General features: G+C 34.1%; 1 protein-coding gene across 22 annotated transcripts in view; it reads right to left on the reverse strand.

Moving 5' to 3' along the window:
* Nucleotides 1-360: 360 nt before the first annotated feature.
* FMR1 (fragile X messenger ribonucleoprotein 1) overlaps nucleotides 361-20,963 on the reverse strand; it is a 37,162-nt gene continuing 16,559 nt past the window's right edge. The window contains exons 6-18 of one of the 22 annotated variants that reach the window (XM_084790869.1): nucleotides 20,498-20,591; nucleotides 20,296-20,412; nucleotides 18,022-18,192; nucleotides 17,832-17,910; nucleotides 14,581-14,690; nucleotides 12,901-13,035; nucleotides 12,356-12,418; nucleotides 10,022-10,108; nucleotides 7,365-7,560; nucleotides 6,619-6,650; nucleotides 5,706-5,813; nucleotides 4,952-5,040; nucleotides 361-2,787 (exon numbers count right to left, since the gene is read on the reverse strand). In XM_084790869.1, coding sequence (XP_084646995.1) covers nucleotides 4,954-5,040; nucleotides 5,706-5,813; nucleotides 6,619-6,650; nucleotides 7,365-7,560; nucleotides 10,022-10,108; nucleotides 12,356-12,418; nucleotides 12,901-13,035; nucleotides 14,581-14,690; nucleotides 17,832-17,910; nucleotides 18,022-18,192; nucleotides 20,296-20,412; nucleotides 20,498-20,591 — 1,279 coding nt within the window. In that variant the 3' untranslated portion in view covers nucleotides 361-2,787; nucleotides 4,952-4,953. Of the gene's footprint in view, nucleotides 2,788-4,951; nucleotides 5,041-5,705; nucleotides 5,889-6,618; nucleotides 6,727-7,364; nucleotides 7,561-10,021; nucleotides 10,109-12,355; nucleotides 12,419-12,900; nucleotides 13,036-14,580; nucleotides 14,691-17,831; nucleotides 17,911-18,021; nucleotides 18,193-20,295; nucleotides 20,413-20,497; nucleotides 20,592-20,963 lie in introns of those variants that run through there. The other 21 variants (XM_084790873.1, XM_084790872.1, XM_084790870.1 and 18 more) reach the window with 21 other exon arrangements.

Consider the following 20,963-nt stretch of genomic DNA (forward strand, 5'->3'; position numbering starts at 1 on the left):
GTGAGACTCTGCCACACTGATAAATAGGGCTGGAGAGATGGCTTAGCAGTTACAAGCTTACTCCTCGTCTATAAGACCTGGGTTCAATTTACAGCACCTATATGGAGGCACACAACAACCTGTAACTCTTTAATTTCAGAAGCTCTGATTCTCTCTTCTAATGTTGGTGGATACCTACATACACATCACATACACATTACATATTTTACACACACACACACACACACACACACACACACACACACACCATGTAAAGTGATCATTTGCTTTGAATGATAAGTATCTCCTCTAGCCCCAACACGTTATTTTTGCCATTTGTGTCGAAATTTAAAACCAGAGCAAACATCTGTCAGACTAATATTTTGCTTTTTCATAAGTGCAACTTTTTAATAAAAATTTACATCTAGATAAGATAAACAATCTTCAGATTTTTGAAACTTTAATAAGATTTTAAAAACATGACTTTGAACTGAAAAACATACACATTTTGCACACAAATATTGAAATATGAATCAACTCCAACTCCATTTGAAAACATGTGAATCAAATTACAGTTTTAGAAGTTAGTAATTCACATTTAAGCAAGTTAGCGCCTTGCTGAATTCAGCCTTTGTAAAAAAGAGACTTAGTGCATATTTTAACAGTACACTGTGACTGTGTACCATTTGTTGATTTTTCACCTTATTTATTAAACAAGATTACGTTCTTGAAAGTTGGTAAATAACGGCTAACCTCCTATGACATGTGAAATTTCCAATGGTAACAGTTACATTTTGTAACAGAACACTTTCTATAGATTTCTTTCCTATCTTAAAATTTTAAAAGCAATCATTGTAAGGATTGCATCAACATCAATTTAGCAGAGGAAGATCAAACTTTATTGAAACTGCTTGCATACAAAATATATTGCACTATAACCAAACAAATGTCAACATAAAATCCAATCTGTTGTCGCTAATATGTACAGAGAATATTGCCCAAGAGCAGTTACATTACAAGGTCATTCTACCTTGGTTAATTATCTACAGTATTTTAAACTGAACAGCTTACAGATGATGTGTGCAAGGTACCAATTTGTTTTCAAATACTATACATTTCCAGAATAAATAACTAGAAATCAACATTAATGTTTGGCAATACTTTTTAAAAGACTTTTTAATAGTTGTGAAATCATGTGCAGTTTGTTGCCATTTTATATGCTTATTTGTATGCAAGGAAAAGAAAATGGAAAATGAAAATTCAAAGAAAAATTCACAAAGTACATCAGAGGCAGAACTTCGGTTTGTACGGCTCTGTACAGATTCAGTGGTACCCCTACTCGGAGTTATTTTTTAAGAAAAATATAACATCTCAGAGTGAAGGTTCTTCACATATTTTTCTTCAGTAAATTTTATTCATTAAAAAAGAGAAAAACCTCAAAAATAAGACTCAACACATTAAAAAACCAAAACAAAAGAAAAACCAAAACAAAAACCAAAACCAAAATCAAAAATGAAAGAAAAAGTATTATTTGTTAACCAATCCTAGATCTGCTTTTCAGTTCTGCTTATACATTAGACTTCGTATTTCAAAGTTACAAAGCATTTAACCTGCTTTCAATGTTTCTCAAAGTACCTGTACTTCTGAGGGTTATTATGTGTTCATGAAAATGACCTTCATATCTCCCCAAAATAAGCTTTAACATAAAATATGAATGAAAAACTTGACAAAATTTGGGGAGGACAAAAAAAAAAGTCTCTTAAGTTGAAATATATCATCAGGCCAAAGAGCAGGCATATCCTACTAACTTTCGACCAGGAAGATTTGCAAGTAGCTGAAAACATTTTTAGCCTCTCCCAAATGAAAAGATAGTAATTTCTTCTCCTGTCTATACAGAAAAATTACACATCCCTTCCAATAACACTATTTGTCATACTTCAGTGCAACAAAATAAAAACAAAAAACAAGTCTTATTCTTTATACTGCCTAAGCTGATGTTTATGTAAGGAAAAAAATATGGAAAGCATGCATTCTTCTATAAAGTACTAATGTTTGACAGGGTTTGCTACATCTTTAACATTTAGTGTTTCCAACTTATCTTCCCTGAACTCTGCATCCAAATATAATATTCCTACCTGCCAAGATATAAAAAAGGCACAGATCATACAACTTTTTTTTTTTGCTAATGAAAATGACAAATGTCACATCACACACATTTCAGGGTCCACTAAAATACTGGAAAAGTGGACCAAAACATAAACTGACACAGGACATGAAATGGCACAGCATTTCATGGAGACTTTATATGAGACTGAAGACAGAGATCTAGTATTATTACCACAAATGTGATTTACTCAGAAAGACTGAAACGTACTGCTGAGTTATATAGCCCAATGCAGAAAAAATGGTCCTAGTTAATAAAGATCACTGCTTAGTATTTTTAAAAAATAAAAGTAAATCCTGCCCTGAAGTGTTAAGTGTACTTAAAAGTTATGCTTCAAATTTCAAGATCTTTTTGTGCAAATCTAGAAGATTGTTGTTTATGGCCAATATCAAAAAAATTCTTTGCAGAATTTTTGTTCATTTCATGCCCTGTGCCATCTTGCCTACTATTTGTCTTTGGCCTAACAAAGTTTTCTAAAATGGAGTAAGAATTACGGAAATGGTAGAGGAAATATAACTTCAGAATTATGCAGTTTAGGGTACTCCATTCACGAGTGGTTGCTGCCCATCCACGCTGTCTGGCTTTTCCTTCTTCTGGTTACGATCTTTACCCGTGCGCAGCCGGTTACCTTCACTGGAGGTATTCTGTAATGGATTAGTGTGGACACCCCTGTCATTATTGCAGTCAACTTTGATCTAAAACAAATTATAGTTGTTATATATAGTCACACCAGATCCTATGTAAATGGCCTGATGAAAAAATATAAGCCTGAAATGTGAATTTCACATGTTAAAGGGAGAAATGGAAACAGATGGATCTGTGAGCGCCAGGCTATCCAGAGCTACATAAGTGAGATCCTGTCTCAAAAATAGAAGTGGAATGCAAGAGATGGCTCAGTAGTTAAGAGCATTGAGGTTCAATTCCCAGCACCTAAATGGCAGCTCACAAATGCCTTTAACTCCACTTCCATAGGATTGGACATATATGCAGAAAAAACACCAATGCACTTAAATGTAAGAAATTAAAGCATAGTAGGCTCTTCATTGTTCTTTAGCTGGAAAACAGGGGCCATCTCACTGAGTCCAATCTAAGAGAAAAAAAAATCTAACTTTGTATTCTCCTACTTTATATTCTAAGTAGAATAAAATAGTGAGACCATTTAAAACAAATTACTATTATTGGCTAATAGAAGATACATATGCTATATGCAGAGCATATGGCATACCATATGGATACACATGCACGCACACACACAAAGCACAACTCACAATAACATCATATTTCAAAAAGAATGACTTATTCTGCAACAACTGTGAAATTCAAGAGACACAAAATAATGTCTTTCTATTACAGCTTCACCACAATGAAAATTCAACTAGCCCTTTCATGAACTAACCTTTAGCTCCCACATTTACATTTATCATAGTTATCAGTAAGTTTTTTATACTGAAATCTCCACCTGATCCTTTAGAAACTTCCTTTATAGCTGCTTTAAAGTCTAAATGGGTAGCTGGCTCAGCAGTTGTGGCTCACAAGCACCTGTAATTCCACTTTCAGTCCATGCCTGAATCACCTACATACTCACACACATAAAATAAATACATTAAAAAAAAATAAAAAGACATTTAAAAATTCTAAATAATGTTCTAGCTTAAATTTTTGGTCTTAGTTTGTATCAGTCTAGAATAAACTGTAAAAAACTAGAATTGTTGCTTCCTAGGAACTTGATGGCCTTATTACTTGAATGCTGAAGAATAACATGACAAGGGGAATCTAGAAACTATGATTTGTAGAACTAGAATCCTAGGAAGGTATGAAGATTAGTGTAATTTAAAAATAACATTCTAAGGGGTATAAACTATTTTAAGTGTCAAGGCTGACCACTACTAGCCTTTTTTTTACCTGTTCCTTCAGAAACTGCCATGAAGTTAGGATTCCCTTAGAGTTGGCACGGATTATAAAGATTCTACTATAAAAATTTTGAGTTAAAATTAACTATTAATGTGTATTTTTTTCTAGACAGAAAGGAACTCATTACTTGGTTTATAGATATAGAGTTAATAGTTATAGATAAAGTGAAAGAGAACATGAGTTCTGAGAATCAGATACCAAAATTTGACTGTACATCACATCTTATGTTAGCTAAGTAACTATGGGCACTTAACTGCAGCTTCTCTTTACTTACCTATAAATTGAACAATTAAAACTTACATCAATGGATTACTGTAAGATTAGGTGAGATAAAACACATAAGAGGCACTTAGTAAAGGTACTTGGATGTGTTCAGGGAGTAAATCTGAAATTACTTAACAACTGGTTAAGCACTGACAATAGCTACTTGAGAAGGAATCCTCAGACTAGACTGTACATGTAAATGAACAGCTGACCCACAGGGTATGGGAACTAGCTGGATTATCATAAAACCTATCTTATCATGACTACAAGACAGATAAAGGCAAAGGGGTATCTCTGCAGTTAAAGGGAGAGGGTACCTGACTCAGGTCAGTTAGTACACTTCATTCAGAATATTTGTTTCAGAGGGTTGGAAAACCACCAATGGGGTCTGAAAATTATTTGGCTGCCAAAGTATTAAAAAATACTTAAGACAACACATTCCCTGGAGAAATCCTCATACTTGTGTATTTGTCACAAAGGCCTAAGATTTCCACAATTGTAATGCTGAAGCAAAATATTTCATATATCGGGGAGTTATTATCATCTTTGGACATATTTTAAAATAAAGTAAAATAACCTTTCAACTCTCAAATGGCCACATTCAAACTACTTAGATGGAAAGAATTTACTAACTTTTACCTGCAGGGATCCATCAGCTGTTCTTCCTTTAGCCTCTCTGGGATTACGTGGACGATTATCTGTTCGGGAATGGTCGTCATTTCCTGTATTAATATTTTTAAAAAGATTAACAGTTACTGACTCTAAAACATTTGCTCAAACTTTTGTATTTTCAGATCCCCCATTTAGACCAACAATAGAAGCTAAAATGTAATGAAGAACCTATCAGTTTCAATTATACAACAGTAAATAATCTGTTCTGCTAACAAGAAACAAAACATTCTGAAGGTATTTTATGAATCAACAGATCAACCTGGATTAATGATCAGATGCTGATTAGAAACCCCAAAGGGGAATTAGTTCTCATTATTTATTCAGTTTCCATAAATCATAAGGAAGGCTATCTGATATTCTGTTACTACACAAATGAAAAAGTAATCATTATAATGATAAACACAAAGAATCTATCACTAAGATTTTTACTCAGCTTCAAACAGCTAACAGTTTACTTTTCATCTTTACTTCCCTCTCTTTTAAAAATTATTACATTTTTATTCATTTGTTTTTAGGTGTGTATGTGTAGGGCACATACACCCCAGCTCATGTGTATAGGCCAGAAGATAAGTAGCAGAAGTTGTTTCACATTCCTTTCATCATGTGAGCCCTGGGGATTGAACTAGAGTTTCATACTTGGCAGCAAGTACCTCTATTCACTGAGCCATCTCATTGGCCTTTACTCTTTACTCCTCAGTCAGGTAAACCACTATACCTTTGAAGCCTCCTCCTCTTCCTCTTCCTCCTTGTCCTCTTCCTCCTCCTCCACGCCTCCGTCCGTCTCCTCTGCGCAGGAAGCTCTCCCTCTCTTCCTCTGTTGGAGCTAATGACCAATCACTGAGTTCGTCTCTGTGGTCAGATTCTGTTTCAGAAGCATTTGATGCTTCAGAATTAGTTCCTATCGAGAGTTAAAAGTTATATACCATTGTCTGACTTTTAAAAAAGGTAATAGACGCTTCCAGAGATGAAGTTTCAGGGGTGACTCTATATTTTTCCCAATTTAGAAGCCTACCAAAGAATATACCCATCTTCTGTGTTTTAAAACAAGAAATTTTAAATTCAAAATCAAGGGCTTGCCATATTTCAAGTAATTTTGCTTATACAATTAAAAAAAGGGTGTTGTTAGCTACCTATGTTCATATCTGAAGGTGCCATATTTTTAAATAGCTGTGATCAATGGAGGAAAAATGTCTATAACAATTTAATACTTTCATAATCAAAATTTCTATGAGAGCTTGTAATATTAGGCATTGGGGCAGAAGGATGTACGCATTTTAGCCAACTCTAAAAGCAGCCAATAAGGACCACCATGATATTTGTGTTGCAGGGGAGGGTCTCTTGTGGGATTATCCCCAATGATAGGGGACATATGCATTCCTGATGCATGGCCCACAATCTCCCTCCCACTCCCCACTCAGTGGAATGAGTGAACAAAGGATCCCTGTAAAACAACTCTTTAAGTCTGAGGGAAGTTAGTGACATAGGGGATGGGAGTAGGGAAAAAGAGTCCCATCACCACAGTGAGGTGGAAATTCAGTTGTAAAAAGAACAAACTGTTGGGAGGAGGGTTATGGGTTAGGTTCAATGCTGGCCTTATGAGTGGGTATCTCTCCCCACTCTGGAATCACCTGTTCTACCTCTCTCTCTTCCTCTGTTGGAGCTAAAGACCAATTTTAGCTTCATCATTATAGCGTCAGTCCTGTGGATCTCGAAGGTTTTCCATCTTAAAGAGTTCCCTTTTGAAATGCAAATATTTGTGAGATGGATTATATTTTATACCATCATTAGCAAGTTACATAGTAGATATACAGTTGAGCAAGAAAGACAGAGGAACTCGTAGGTAGGTACTGGGTTTACTAAAAGTTACTGGGAGAAAAGAAAGAAGCATGGATAGAAGAGCTGGGAAGGCAAAGAGACACTTTGCCTACTTCTTGACTATGCCTATGGCTGACTTTGGCCATGCTACTCAAAATCACCTTATAAGCCAGAGGACGCAGACCTCTGATTTACATAGTCCATCCAGCAAGTATGACTAGCACATGTCTGACAAAAAATGAGCTACAATACAGAAATGAAAAAAGTTTTGGCTACACAGTAAAAAAAATCAGGAGAGGTCTTAGGTCATCAACACACAAGGGCTTAAGAAGATTTATCCCCAATTAGAATATAAACAGAAATCACAAATGCCCTGTGAACTGTGTGTGTCATTAGCAGGCTTTTAGTCTACATGTGTCTTGAAACACAATTTGACCCATTGTGAGTTGGAAACCATGTAGTGAGAAATTGTTATAATGGAGTTCTAATGAGATTAGAGATTACGAGTTATTAAATCTAGGAACAGATAAAGGTACTGAGGAAAATGCTTAGTTTGTACCTGAAGTATATCCAGGACCGCGTCTGCCGTGCCCCCTATTTCTGTAAGGTCTACTACCTCGACCCATTCCTTGACCATCATCAGTCACATAGCCTTTTTCCTTATCTGTACGATTTGGTGGTGGTCTAGAACTAGCTCCAATTTGTCGCAACTGCTCATCAATTTGTAATCTCTCCAAACGCAACTGGTCTACTTCCTATTTAAAATATACAAGATAACAGTAAAAATAATTTACCGAAAATATTTCAAGTTCAGTTAAAAATTTATAGTAAACACTATCAACACAGAATTATCAGGAAATTGAACGTCTTCTTAAAAAAAAGATTACTATAGATATACTTACTGATGTCAAGACTTAGAGATATAACAAAAACACTCAGTCTTAAAGTTATATTGAATAAATTCAAGATTGAGTGATTTGGCACTATTATTCAATTAGTCTGTGGATAAGGCAGAGATATGTTAGTTTGGGGACTTTTGGATGTAAAATTGACTAAAAACAATTACTAAGAAGTATAAAAATACAAATAAATGACAGACATTTAAGGTTTAATCAACTAACCTTAAATAATCACACATTATAAATGAGCTCAATGAAATTATTTTGTCAGTTAATATTTTAATATGCAAAGCATTACGCTTGGGGTATTTTTAAAAAAGAAAATATATTATTTTTAGATATAATTATACAATTAAGGATCACTTATTTCCAATGAACTAAAAATGCTAATATACCTTTTTATGAGGAGGGGGAAAATCCCTAGGTGTCACATCAAAACACCTAGGTCTTACATCATGCCTTGAAAAAAACTTTTTAAAATACTAAAACTCTGTTTAAACAAGTATAGCAAACAACATAATTTGAGTTAAACAGAATTTATAAACTCCAAAATTCACTGATAGACCCTTATACGTAGTATGTGCAATAACTTGGGTTCTGTCAAATCCAGACAAAACTTTCATTTTAATCTTTGCCTTTCTAACATATCCATGAGCATCTCACTTTTTAAATTTTTATTTTTCTTGTTTTGGTTTTTCAAGACAGGGTTTTTCTGTGCAGCCTTGGCTGTCCTGGACTCGGTTTTGTAGACCAGGCTGGTCTCGAACTCACATCAATGCACCTGCCTCTGCCTCCCAAGTGCTGGGATTTAAAGGTGTGTGCTACCATGCCTGGCTGGGCATCTTACTTATTAGCTACAGGAAGTAAGATATGTAACGACAGCAAATATTCAGTGCATCAATCAAGAAGAGGTCATCGAAACTAACTTGTCAAAATCTTGGTTCTGACATCTGGTGAAAAAAAAAGTCAGAATGAGAATCTACAGTGAATTTTACTTGTTCTCTAAACCAGGATCTGTAATAAACTGAGTAGAATAAAGGAAAAACTGAAGCTGAGTGAGCAGCTTCCTGTAAAGGTATATTTCTAGCTCATGGAATATGTTATTTAGGTCTTGCATAACAAAATGGTATTCCACAGTTATTCTACTTAGGCAAAGCAGTCAGTCTTGGTGAGATGCCAGAGTCAACCAAAAGATGATTTGGTGATGGAAAGAATGGCCATGGAACAGCTGCCAATTACTAGACAAGATGTTCAATAGAGAAAAATAAAATTATCTTTGAAAGAGCATTAATTCAAACAACAAGGGACATGACACAATGTAGCCCTACATATCTAGGTCATGATAATTATTTTAGCTAAGATTATAAAGGAAAACACATACAACAGATTATACATAAAACACTGTCCAACAAAAAATAAATAGGCATATTAAAGTGGCATACTACCCAAGCCAACCTTGCTGGATGAAAGCTTCCCCTGTTTACTTAGTAAATGAATGAACAGAATGACCAGATACTGCACCTTTTCTCCTTTCACTCTTACTAGCAGACTCATTCACATTTTATTCTTTAAGTCAGCAAATATATCTTAACATACTATCATAAATAAAACGTATCATTTTGTGGACTTTTTAAAAAAACTATATAAATATCCCCCCCCACATACAAATAAAACATTATAAAAATAAAACAATTAGAATTTCATTAAATTTTATGACATTTGGGCCAAAGGGAAATTGAAAAGCATTTAGTCTAGGGCAGTGACTTGCCTAAAGTCACACAGTTCATAGCTGTATTGCCAATGCCGTGCTCTTTCTACTAATAGCTTCCAGGTTCCTACTTCCCAGCTTGCAAGCTAAAGGAGGCATACTTACTGTAAAAACAGTAAGATGGACATACATTTAAACAGAGGACTTCACAAAATGCTAGGATTTCTATGATAAATAACATAAGAGGGACAACAAAGGCAAGTGCTATACAAAATTTAGATTGGAAAACATTCATGAAATCTAGAAGGATCAACTATATTAAGATTGTGTGTATACATATATAAAAATCATTACCTAAATTGAGTCTAAGGGATTAACAGAAGAATAATCATAAATATAGGAATGCATTGAGAACCCTAAAATTTACAATGAAAAATTAACATGTTTTTAGAAGAAATAAACTAAAACAATGAGAGTACTTTATTATTTTTACAAAGTCACACACTGTTGTGTATAGTTTAGAAGGATCCTAGTTTTGGAAAGATTTACTATACAGTTTTTAATAATTCAGCACAAGAAGATTAGAAATTAAAGTCATCCTGTCCTCACCTTTAAATAGTTCAGGTGATAATCCAAAAGAACAGTGGCATTAGCGATGCTGTCTTTTGTTCCCACAAAAACAAATGGAACCATACCCTGAAAAAGAAATAATAACAGTGAACTGAAAGAACTAGTGATGGTTAATTAAAAAAACAAACAAACAAACAAAAAAACCAAAAATAACTAATGACTAAATCTCTAGCAAACAGTCTGGTAAGCAGTAAGCACACAAACATCCATTTAAGATATAAAGAAATATGTAAAACCAAGTTCCATATCTCAGTAAGGGCAGATCAATAGAGCGATTCCTTAGATATCACATTGTTTTTAAAGACCACCATTTAAAGTCAGGAAAATAACATATATAACTAAAAATTATTCAAGCTTTATTGTGAGATGTGCAGTATAAATGAGATGAATACTTATGCTTTAATTCATTTATTGTAAGTTTTACCTATATTAAATTCAGCTTAAAATCAGACACAAGGGATATAAATGTAAAAACACAAAAAACAAAAAACAAAACAAAAACAACAAAAAACAAACTCAATTTTGCTAACCAAACCAACAGAATTCAAATCATGAACAAAAATCAGAATAAATGAAAATACACTGAGCTATCTGTAAAACAACAACAACAACAACAACAAAATCAAGGCAAAATCATAAGCATAATGTTTAACAAGTCCATACAAATTTCAAAAATATATTATGAAAATCTTACAAAGTTCAATCAGAAGAAAAACTTTGATTTTTCTCTCTATGTATACCACTTTAATATAAGGGTTGTTTTAAAGGTACAATCTAAATATGTATACTTTTCATTAGGATAAGAAAAAACCCAAGCCATTCCATATCACAACCAGTAGGGAAGCCTAGTCACAGCTGTACAAAGAGGGGACAATTAAGACACAGTCTAAGTTGAGAACAGTTTAATTAGTTTGCTACTGAAAAAATATACATGGTTATTGGTATTCACACATAACTAATGAAAAATAATACAGTTATAAGTGTTTGGCAGTTAAAAGGTATAGAAGACCAAAAAGCTGTCTCTTGAGCAAAGTACCACTCTTTCCTAAAGAACATTTTCTTGGTACATGGAGTGATTGTTGGGATGCTTTTGCCTGCTTGCAGTCATTATAGAGTAGGTTCAGGAGAAGGAAGGGAAGGACACAGGATTTTCTTTATCTTGTACAAGAATGTTACTATTGATGAAGAACACAATTGAACCATCAGAAAATATTCCTTATAGCTTTGTTATCATCTGGTAAACATGGTACTGCTTCCTAGCAGCAGTGACTATCTGAACTATCAGGTGGCCAAGAAAAACGTGTAAGGATTTTCTTTTTTTGTACAACAATATATAACCCTCCCCCAATATTATTCCTTTTTTCACTAGCATAGATAGTCACAAAGGTATTAACTGTATTATTGTCAAGTGCCAAATGTCAAGTGAGGAAATACTACATGCTTTCCAAATAATCACCAAAATAAGCTTTAAATTCTGTGTTGTAGATTTAATTAGGCTGAATTTGAAGAACATCATTTAAAAGTATTTTCTCTTGTAACAAGTTACAAACTGTTAGAGTACCCAAGGACAACTCTAATTTAAGTGTTTAATGAGAAAATCTGAATAAATTGAAAATAAAGAACAGTAATTATTAGGACAAAGTGACTCTCTGTTCTAAGATGAGAAATGTAATGCTCAGCAGAAAGGAATATTCAGTCTACTTGCAGTTTTACTTCTTTGAATAAATGACATTTTTCTTTTAGTCTCTCTGACTTATACTATCCTTATTATAAGCAGTTCTCATAGGCCAGATAAGGGACCCTGATATCAAGGAGTTTACAATGTGGTTGAGGAGACCAACAAGAAAACATAAAAAACATTATGCTCTGGATGAGCACACAGGAGCATGGGGCAGGTGAGAGACCTGTGGTAGGGTACATAAGGAAAGCTTCACTCACAACACGGTCAAAGAGATATAGAAAACGCAGGATAAAAAACAGTCTGGGTAGAATAAAACCATACTTGGGTTTCTAGTGTACATATCTAGAAGCAGCAATTATAATAAACTGCAGAGAATTTCAAGAATTTCAGTAGGGCTCAAATATCCCTAAAAGACATAGGGGAAAGGCTGGTAGAAAATGACATTGGACATGGAAGAACTACTAAGTGAAATGAAGTTGTTTGAGATTTAGTGCAGGGCCGTGGATCCAAATACCCACAAACACTCCTCCACCAGCCCCCAACCATGAGGCTCATTTGTAGTCTTTCTTAACAAGGGGAATAAACATTAAAATATCAACTTAAAATGTATTTTTCAAGGAATGGTTTCCTACCTGCCAAGCCTTGGGTTCAGGTTTCTGGGGTTCCCCTGCTACAATTGATGAAACCACTAACACCTAAAGTAGTATAAGGAATGCAAGTGATGTGATTAACTATAATGAACGATACACAGAAGCCTGAACGCAGGACTTTCACTGCAGGACTTCTAAATGCATTTCTAAATAGTTAGGTTAGTTCAAATAGTGAAAATCAGTTTCTAAAATATTGCTTTAAGAAGTAACTAACATATCTAATTGAAGGTACACTGTGACTTACAACACCTGCAAAATTTAAGGAGTTACAGCATGGAAAAAAAAAGTCCACCCTCAACTGAAAAAAGTGACCCCATTAGGTTTACAGTTTAAGATCTGTCATTGTGAATAAATGGAAAAATATGAATTACTGTTTTGTAATCTCATATGGTATCAATCATATGTGAAAACATAGAATAAGAGTAGCCTGCAAATCTAACCAGAGAAAACAGCCCAAATACCAAATGTGGAATCTGTGTCAAAGAAGTTACTTTTAGTGTGGTTAGAGGTGACAAATTAATTCTTACCCTCTGAACTTTTGTACTGTTAGGCTGAGAGAAATGGGTGCTGTTTTCCTTTGTATCTAAATGTTTCTTTTCTTCAGAGGAATTAGGTCCAACCCTTGAATTACTGGAAGGTAGGGAATTTGGTGGCATAATTTCCTTGATAAAAAACATAAAACACAAAAGATAAAAAGTACCAATTTTATGATTATTTAGTTCCATTACTGTATCAATGACTTTTTTTGTTAAGCATAGCCATTTAATTATGTATAAAGCCATCTTAGAATTCAACAAATTAAGGACAAAATGTTTAAAGTTCACTTTTTCTCATTAACAATGATGTTTAAGAGCACAGATTACTATTAAAGGGTTTTAATATATAAAATTATAGGGAGTAAAAAATTATACAATTAAAAACCAAATCAGGGGTTAGAGACAGATGGCCTAGAGGTTTAAGAACATGTACTGTTCTGGCAGAGGAACCGAGTTTGGTTTCAGCAACCAAGTCAGGCAGCTCACAACTGCCTGCAACTCCATCTCAAAGGGATCCATTCTCTCTTATGTTCTTCCTCTGTTGCGCTCTCGCTCTCTCGCTCTCTCTCTCGCTCTCTCTCTCTCTCTCTCTCTCTCTCTCTCTCTCTCTCTCTCTCTCACACACACACACACACACACACACACACACACACACACACACACACACTTTAATGAATAAAAAAATAAATGTTAAAAAACACTAAATGGGCCAGGCATTGGTGGCGCACCCTTTTAATCTCAGCACTGGGGAGGCAGAGGCAGGCAGATCGCTGTGAGTTCGGGGCCAGCCTGGTCTACAAAGTGAGGATAAGACAGCCAAGGCTACACAGAGAAACCCTGTCCAAAAAAACCAAAACCAAACCAAACCAAACCAAACCAAACCAAACCAAACAAACAAACAAACAAAAAACCCCAAAACCACCCCACTAAATGGATTTAACTTAAATTAAAATAATCTTTTGTAAAAGACAGCTAATTAACATAAAAATTCTGACCTTGTGTTTAGACAGCATCCTGAGAATACAATTGCATCTCGGACCTTGTTGTTCTTTCCCACATCCATACAGCTACTTAAAAGGTTACTACCAATAAGCTTATGTTCAGGTAGATAAGATTGAGAATTAATTGCCACTTATGGTAGAACCTATAATCTACACTTTGTACAAGCAAACTCGTGGCTATCTATTATAAGATCACAAAATAAGATAAATAGTGGTGAAAATTACTTAACTAAACTCCAGCATTAGAAAACTGGGTGGTTGGTGGTGGTGACTTTATTCCCAGTACTCATGAGGCAGAGGCAGGCAGATAGAAGGTCAAGGCCAGCTTGTTCTACACAGAGAGAGTTGTAAGACAGCAAAAAAAAACCAACAACAACAACAAAAAAAAAACCACAGAGAAACCCTGTGTTGAACAGCCAAAAGCCAAACCAAACCAAACTCAAGCAGATAGTCCGTCTAAAAACTGCTTTATATTCATGCTCAATAGTAGAGCACATACCCAGCAGGCACAAAAGTACTGGATTTGATTCCCAGAATCAGAAAAAGAAAAAAAAAAACCTTACATGCATATAATACAGGAGCCTCTACATTATTAAGTAAAACACAAAGACACACACACACAAAAACTTACTTTTCTAAGCAAACAAGAAACATTAGCACTATTACATACCTCTTCTTGTGGCACATTTTTCTCACTTTCAGCCTCAATCCTCACCCTCACAACTCCTGACTTGTCCACGATCTCTTGAATCAGTTTTCCATTTTTTCCTATTACTTTGCCTAAGAAATAAATAATTCATGCTTGGCTTTAAGAAGGCACCACTCAAATCCTACAAGCACACTTCACTATAAACTATCTTACACATTCACATATACATACTGGATTATAAAATTTAAAACAGAAGCTTCTTAAGAAGAAGAAGATAGTTTAATTATAAATTAGTCTCTTTGATTAGGTCATTATTTAAACTCCTTTGGTCAGGTACTACAGTTGATTAGTACTTGTAAACTGATTGGGGAATTTAAAAATTTTAAAGCTTACTCAAAGAGAACCTCTTAACTATAGAAGAGTGTATACTTTAAGCTTACTGGGACTGTTGTATTTAGCACTCTGTAAAGCTCTACAAAAAGAATTAAGAAAAAGAAAGACAATAGATGTATTTGTTCACTTGACAACTTCAATTTTTATCTAGCTCTGATTTACATTTCCTAATTTATATATAGTAACTATTTTTAGAATTGTGTATGGAATACTGGCAAATGTTGTTAAGTTTAAAGGGAGCTCAGGGAGCTACCTAAATACTAAAAGGAACAAATTCTTCAGGCTAATGTAACTAACAGAATATTATTTCTATGCACTAGTCACAATTAGTCACAATTTAGAGAAGCATATTCATAGGCAAAGCACACTTTCAGATAACTCAAAATGACAATAAAAAAGTTTAGAAATATTCTTCAGTAATATATGTTGAAACTCAGAAGAATCAAGTACTAGTAATAAATAGCATTTGGTTGCATCTCTGTGTAAAATTCAATTATATATAAAACTGGGTCATGACTGCTTTCATGGCCACCATCATACATGAGTGTATAGCAATAATTTATAAGTTAGGCACTACTAATTCTAGAAACCCATATATGAGCTATATCAAATTTCAAGGGCTCAGCCATGGAACCTAAACCACTTACATAAGACATGACTAAAATGCTGTTATATGCTTGTTCTACCACCTCATCTGAGGCAAAATTGGTGAAAAAGGAAGTCAAAAGTTGCTTTCAGCTATTCTAAATAAGAAACTGGCAAAATATCTTACAGAAGGATTCATGGTTCTTGCAATCAGAGCCACAGCTTTGACATTCTTGCTGTGTGTGGCTCTTTGGACTGGCCAGTGGTTAGAGGACAAAACTCATGCTACTAAACCAGGATTCCTAATTTAAAATCTGTTATAATTTCTGCTCTAACTCCTCTTCAAATGTAAAGCAAGTAAATATAGATATACATATATAAACATACACTTTTTTTCTGTAAAATCCTTATTTATTCATGAAGGCTGACTTTAATAAAGGTATAAATTAGCATAAAGAAAAGTGGTGTTTTAGCACGTTTCTATTAAGATAGTATCTTGACTACTGAAATTCATTGTTAAACTGCATAAAGAACAAGCAACTTTTTTGTTTGTTTGTGCGAGAAAGGGTTTCTCTGTGTAACCTTAGCTATCCTGGAACTCACTCTGTAGACCAGGCTGGCCTTAAACTCACAGAAATCCACCGCTTCTGCCTCCCCAAGTGCTGGGATATAGATAGGTGTGTGTGACCATGCCCAGCCACAAGCAACTTTTTAAGAAAGATAAATTGGTATGCATACTGAAAGTTTGTGAAAAAGAGAAAATAAGTAAGTAGGTGAGACTCTACAGAACTCATGAAATTCTAACTACGACATCTCCCTGAACTTTTGCCCAGCAAACCTTAGGAAAAAATGCTTTCTGAATTCCAGCATTCCCAGTATTACAGCATGACTTCCCCAAACAGAATTCTCTCATATTACTAAGTATAAACACAATGAAAACTCAAGTTACACTGAATTACAACAGGCTTTTTGGTGAAAAGTAACTTCAAACATTCTCTACATCCAATGCAAGACTACAGGTATAATGTCACTTTCATCTTTGGTAATCTAATCTAATCTAGTCTAGTCCTATTACTGCAGTTGCTTCCAAACTCCAAAGGAACCATTTGCTATAAATCTGTTGTAATAAAATGGAGTAGCTATGAATAAACAAAATAAAACATAATTTTCTACTGTGCACAGAACTGTGTTAGGTACTACACATACCTACATTTCAACGCTACCAAATATGTCTAAGCATGGTTCTAACATAATCACTTCATCTTATGCTATGTATGCATCTTCTATACAACTGCTATGTGTATTGGTAACACTCCATTCACATACTTGTGTTGTAGCATACATGTAAACTAATTTCACTGGTATTTATACCTTACCTTCAAGCTGTTTTTATTAATGAGAAAAAAATTCCATGACTCTTGGGCTTTTTTGGAGTCAGGGCCTTGCTATGTGTACCTCTGTTATCCTTGAATTTGTGATCCCATCTCCTGAATGCTAGAGTATTACTAGTGCTTTTTAAATGACACTGAAAGATGATTACAATTCTATTTTCATGAAATGTAGCCCATGAATCTTGTAAACTATGTATATAAAACACATAAAGTTTATTCATTTTAAACTTCTACAAGAGAACTAAGAGACAATATACCCCAAATTAACTTATAAATTAAAAACACATTTTGTATTTTCTCTTATAAAGCTATACCAGGTTTTGGTTTGTTCTACTAAAGCTAGCTGAATAATTTGGGAACGCAAGTAAAAAGTTCCTAATGCTAACACCCACCATAGTGGTGATTAACAAACATTGTTCAACTTAAAAGGAGGAGCTACCAATGACTCCATAAAATCTCAGGACATTTGGAGTTTAATTTACCTTTCAAACTTACTACATCTAAGTAAGATATATCCTGATCTTGAACTCAGCAATAACTGACATGAATGCAATCATTTTATCAAATATCACCAAATTATAAAACTATTTCATCAAATATCACCAACTATAAAAAAAACTAATACTATTATACCAAAAATACGCTATGAGACTAGGTAAAATTTATCCTTTCAGCCATTTATAGGTCTGAACTACCAAAGTACTTCTTGTATATCTTCTGAAAATATAATCTTTAAGTATATGTCTTCTATACACTATAGGAACAGGTTACATTTCAAAGATTGCTTCAATCTGCAATTAGATTACACTTTTCAGTGATGGAAAGAGATTCAACTGGTATAGAACCTGTCTGTGTACTAGAGTTTTGTTTTTCTACTGTCTCTTAAGTTTTTTTTTAACTTACCTACTAAGTTACGTGGAACTTGTATGACATCTTCAGCAAATTCCAGAAAGCTTCTAGCCTTTTTCACTGCATCCTGATCCTAGTAAAGAAGGGTGGAGGGGTGTAGTATCAAAAGAAAAGATTTAGCATTTGAAATGCTATCTGTTTGCTTCTTTGAGGGGGGAAATGGATTATATGGTGAAATATTTACCTCTCCATAAATATGAAATGTGCAGGTATCCTCATCTAAATCAATAGCAGTAACCCCAGGTACTTTTCTAGCTTGCTGAATATTAGCACCATGAGTACCAATTGCTAGACCCATCAGATCTTCTCGTACGATAAACTGTTCATGAAATCTTGAGGCAAGCTGCCTTGAACTCTGAAGAGAAATGCACAACTGGTGAACATGTTTTATCAGTTATTAAGACAATTTCATTTAGGTCAGCCATGTAAATTATCTTGACCCTATATATCAGGGTCCTATAAATTGCTTTCATTGAAAACTAATTTTAGAATCACACACAAGTTTGTTTTAGGCTGCTAAAGGTCTGTGCCATTTAAAACATTTTTTTTGTTAACAGGAAAGAGCTTATTGACAGTTTTTCTAAGTTACTTTTGAAAACCTATTTGCAAGGCTGCCTTTGTTATTCAATGATATCCACAATATAATAATTAAGAAGCAGACAAAATATTCCCACTTGAAAAATAGCTCACTTGGTCTGACAGACTCAATTAAATTTAAATAAAAAAATTAAAAATGCCATCTTTAAGGAAAAAATTATTCACTGTACTTTTTATTATAGATCTATTAGTAAAATTTAAAAGAAATGGTGCCATTTTGATCATATATCATGAGGTATGGGGGATCTAAACTCCTTCTGTTTAAATGTGGCACTAAAACAACACACTCTCCAGTCCCAAAATCTAAGGAAAAGTTTCCTAAAAGTTTGTGTTTTGGCACTTAAGTGATGAGCACTTACAAAATACAGAAATATCAAAATTGTATTAGTTATACATTCAGAGTCTGCAAGACTTTGTGATATGGATCCATAAGCTTGATGAACTCTTTAAAATAGTCAGCAATGACAAAACTAAGTTCCAATGATACCCCACACATGTGGATAATCACTGCTTTTAAGTAGCATATCAAAACTGAATGTTTAGTTCTAGCATGCCATTAATGAAAACCATACAGATTAGTGGCTCATGTTAAAAAATGGGTATTTCTTAAAAGGATTTATGGACCTCTTTAATATTAGTAGTGAAGAAAATAGGCATGCATACTAGTTTATCATTATTCAACACACCTCATAATTTGAATGATGGATATATCTAACGTAAGCAATTTTAAAGAACAATAGTTTTTCTAAAGATAGTAGTAAAGTGTACAAAGTTTTCTAGGATTTTCCAAGAAGTCATGGTTTTGCATTTTGATTCATTAGCTTGGTTCCTTCTTCCCATTGATAATTTATGGATACATGTAAACCAAAGGTATGGTAAAGACATTCAAGAAGAATTAGATGCTTAAGAAGAGGTATATGAGTACATTTTCATAATACTCACAATGAAATTACGAAGGCTGCTGTGGCCTAAAAGTTATGAGAAAGTCACTAAACAAACCACAAAAGTGTGAACATGGGGGACATCAAGAAAGAATGAGAGCAAAAAACAGTCAAATGGACCTCAATGGCCACTTAGCAAACAAAAGTAAAAACTTCCTTTCCTGTTAAAAGGTTATCGATCACACATCAAGTTGGAAAGTGACAATTTTCACAGCCTCGACTACCTTTTTTCTTAACTGCATATTGAAACTCCCTTCTTCTTTTACTATATCAACTGATGATTCCCCCATTAACAAAATGAATAATGATGAGGGAACTCTTCAATTTGATAGCAATCTACTTGAGTTGGCACATTAAAATAAAATCCATTTAGTTTCTATGGTAATGGATGGAAGTACTAGATAGTTATCAATGAAAATAAATGCATGGTAATGGCAATTACTGGAGGATTAATAAAAGTAGATAAAATGCACCTTAAGAGACGAAATAGTAAGTTAGGGAAATAGCCTCTGGCAGGAATCTGAGGACAGGAGTTTTAAAGAGTGACAACCAATTAGAATGAAGAAGTTCTATACCCCTTTAAACAGAGATAAACATATATAATGAAAGGAATAAGATATTTAAATACTTTCTAATACTTTAATGATAACATGTTACATAGAAGAAGTATTGTCTCACTTTATAGCAGTGTTGACAAACTTGGGGTAAACATGAAATGTCCAAAATTTCCTTGAAATATATGAATGCTATGTAATTTCAAAATAACAGGCATGAAAGCTTTAGCATGGTTATATTTTATACAATTTATGTTTTCAAACTATTGGGAAATAGTAAATAAACAAGCTGCCCATATTTGAATTTGAGAACCATACAGTTATTTCTGGACAGCCTTACCAACAGTGCTATGGAAAGGAACATACCTCCAGTTGTTTACTGGCTTCTTCATTTCTCAGTATAAGAGACAACTTAGTGCGCAGACTTCGAAAGTGCATGTCAATCAACATGTGTGCTCGCTTTGAGGTGACTTCATTGATGGACTGAGTGATTCAAAGTTAACAATATTGTTACCAAAGCAAATGCCCCAAATGAAATAAACAAAATTGGATAATTAAAAACACTCACCAAAATGACCAGCTGATAATTTTCTGGATCATACGTTACAGAGAAGGCACCAACTGCCTTTTTAAAATCTTTATGTGCTGATTCTTTGGCACACCTAGAAATAAAAAAATTACTCATCATTCATGAATGATCACCAATCACTAGCACAAATATATAGACAGAATTACACTAAGAAGCACATGTGGTGGTACATGCCTGTAATGCCAGCACTCAGGGAGGCAGAAAGATGTGGGGATCTCTCTGAGTTTGAGGTCAGCCTGGTCTACAATGCAAGTCCAAGACAGCAAAGGCTACACAGAGAAACCCTGTCTTGAAAAAACAAACCAAAACAAACCTCCAGAAAAAGAATTACACCAAAACCCAAGGATTTATATTTAACTTTTATTGGAAAATACTAGAGCTATTTACAAGTTATATTCTTTTTTTATACATCTTTGAAATAGTCAAAGCAACCTTTTTTTTTTTT

This window comes from Acomys minous, assembly GCF_964271855.1.
Source record: "Acomys minous genome assembly, chromosome: 7".
Taxonomy (NCBI): domain Eukaryota; kingdom Metazoa; phylum Chordata; class Mammalia; order Rodentia; family Muridae; genus Acomys; species Acomys minous.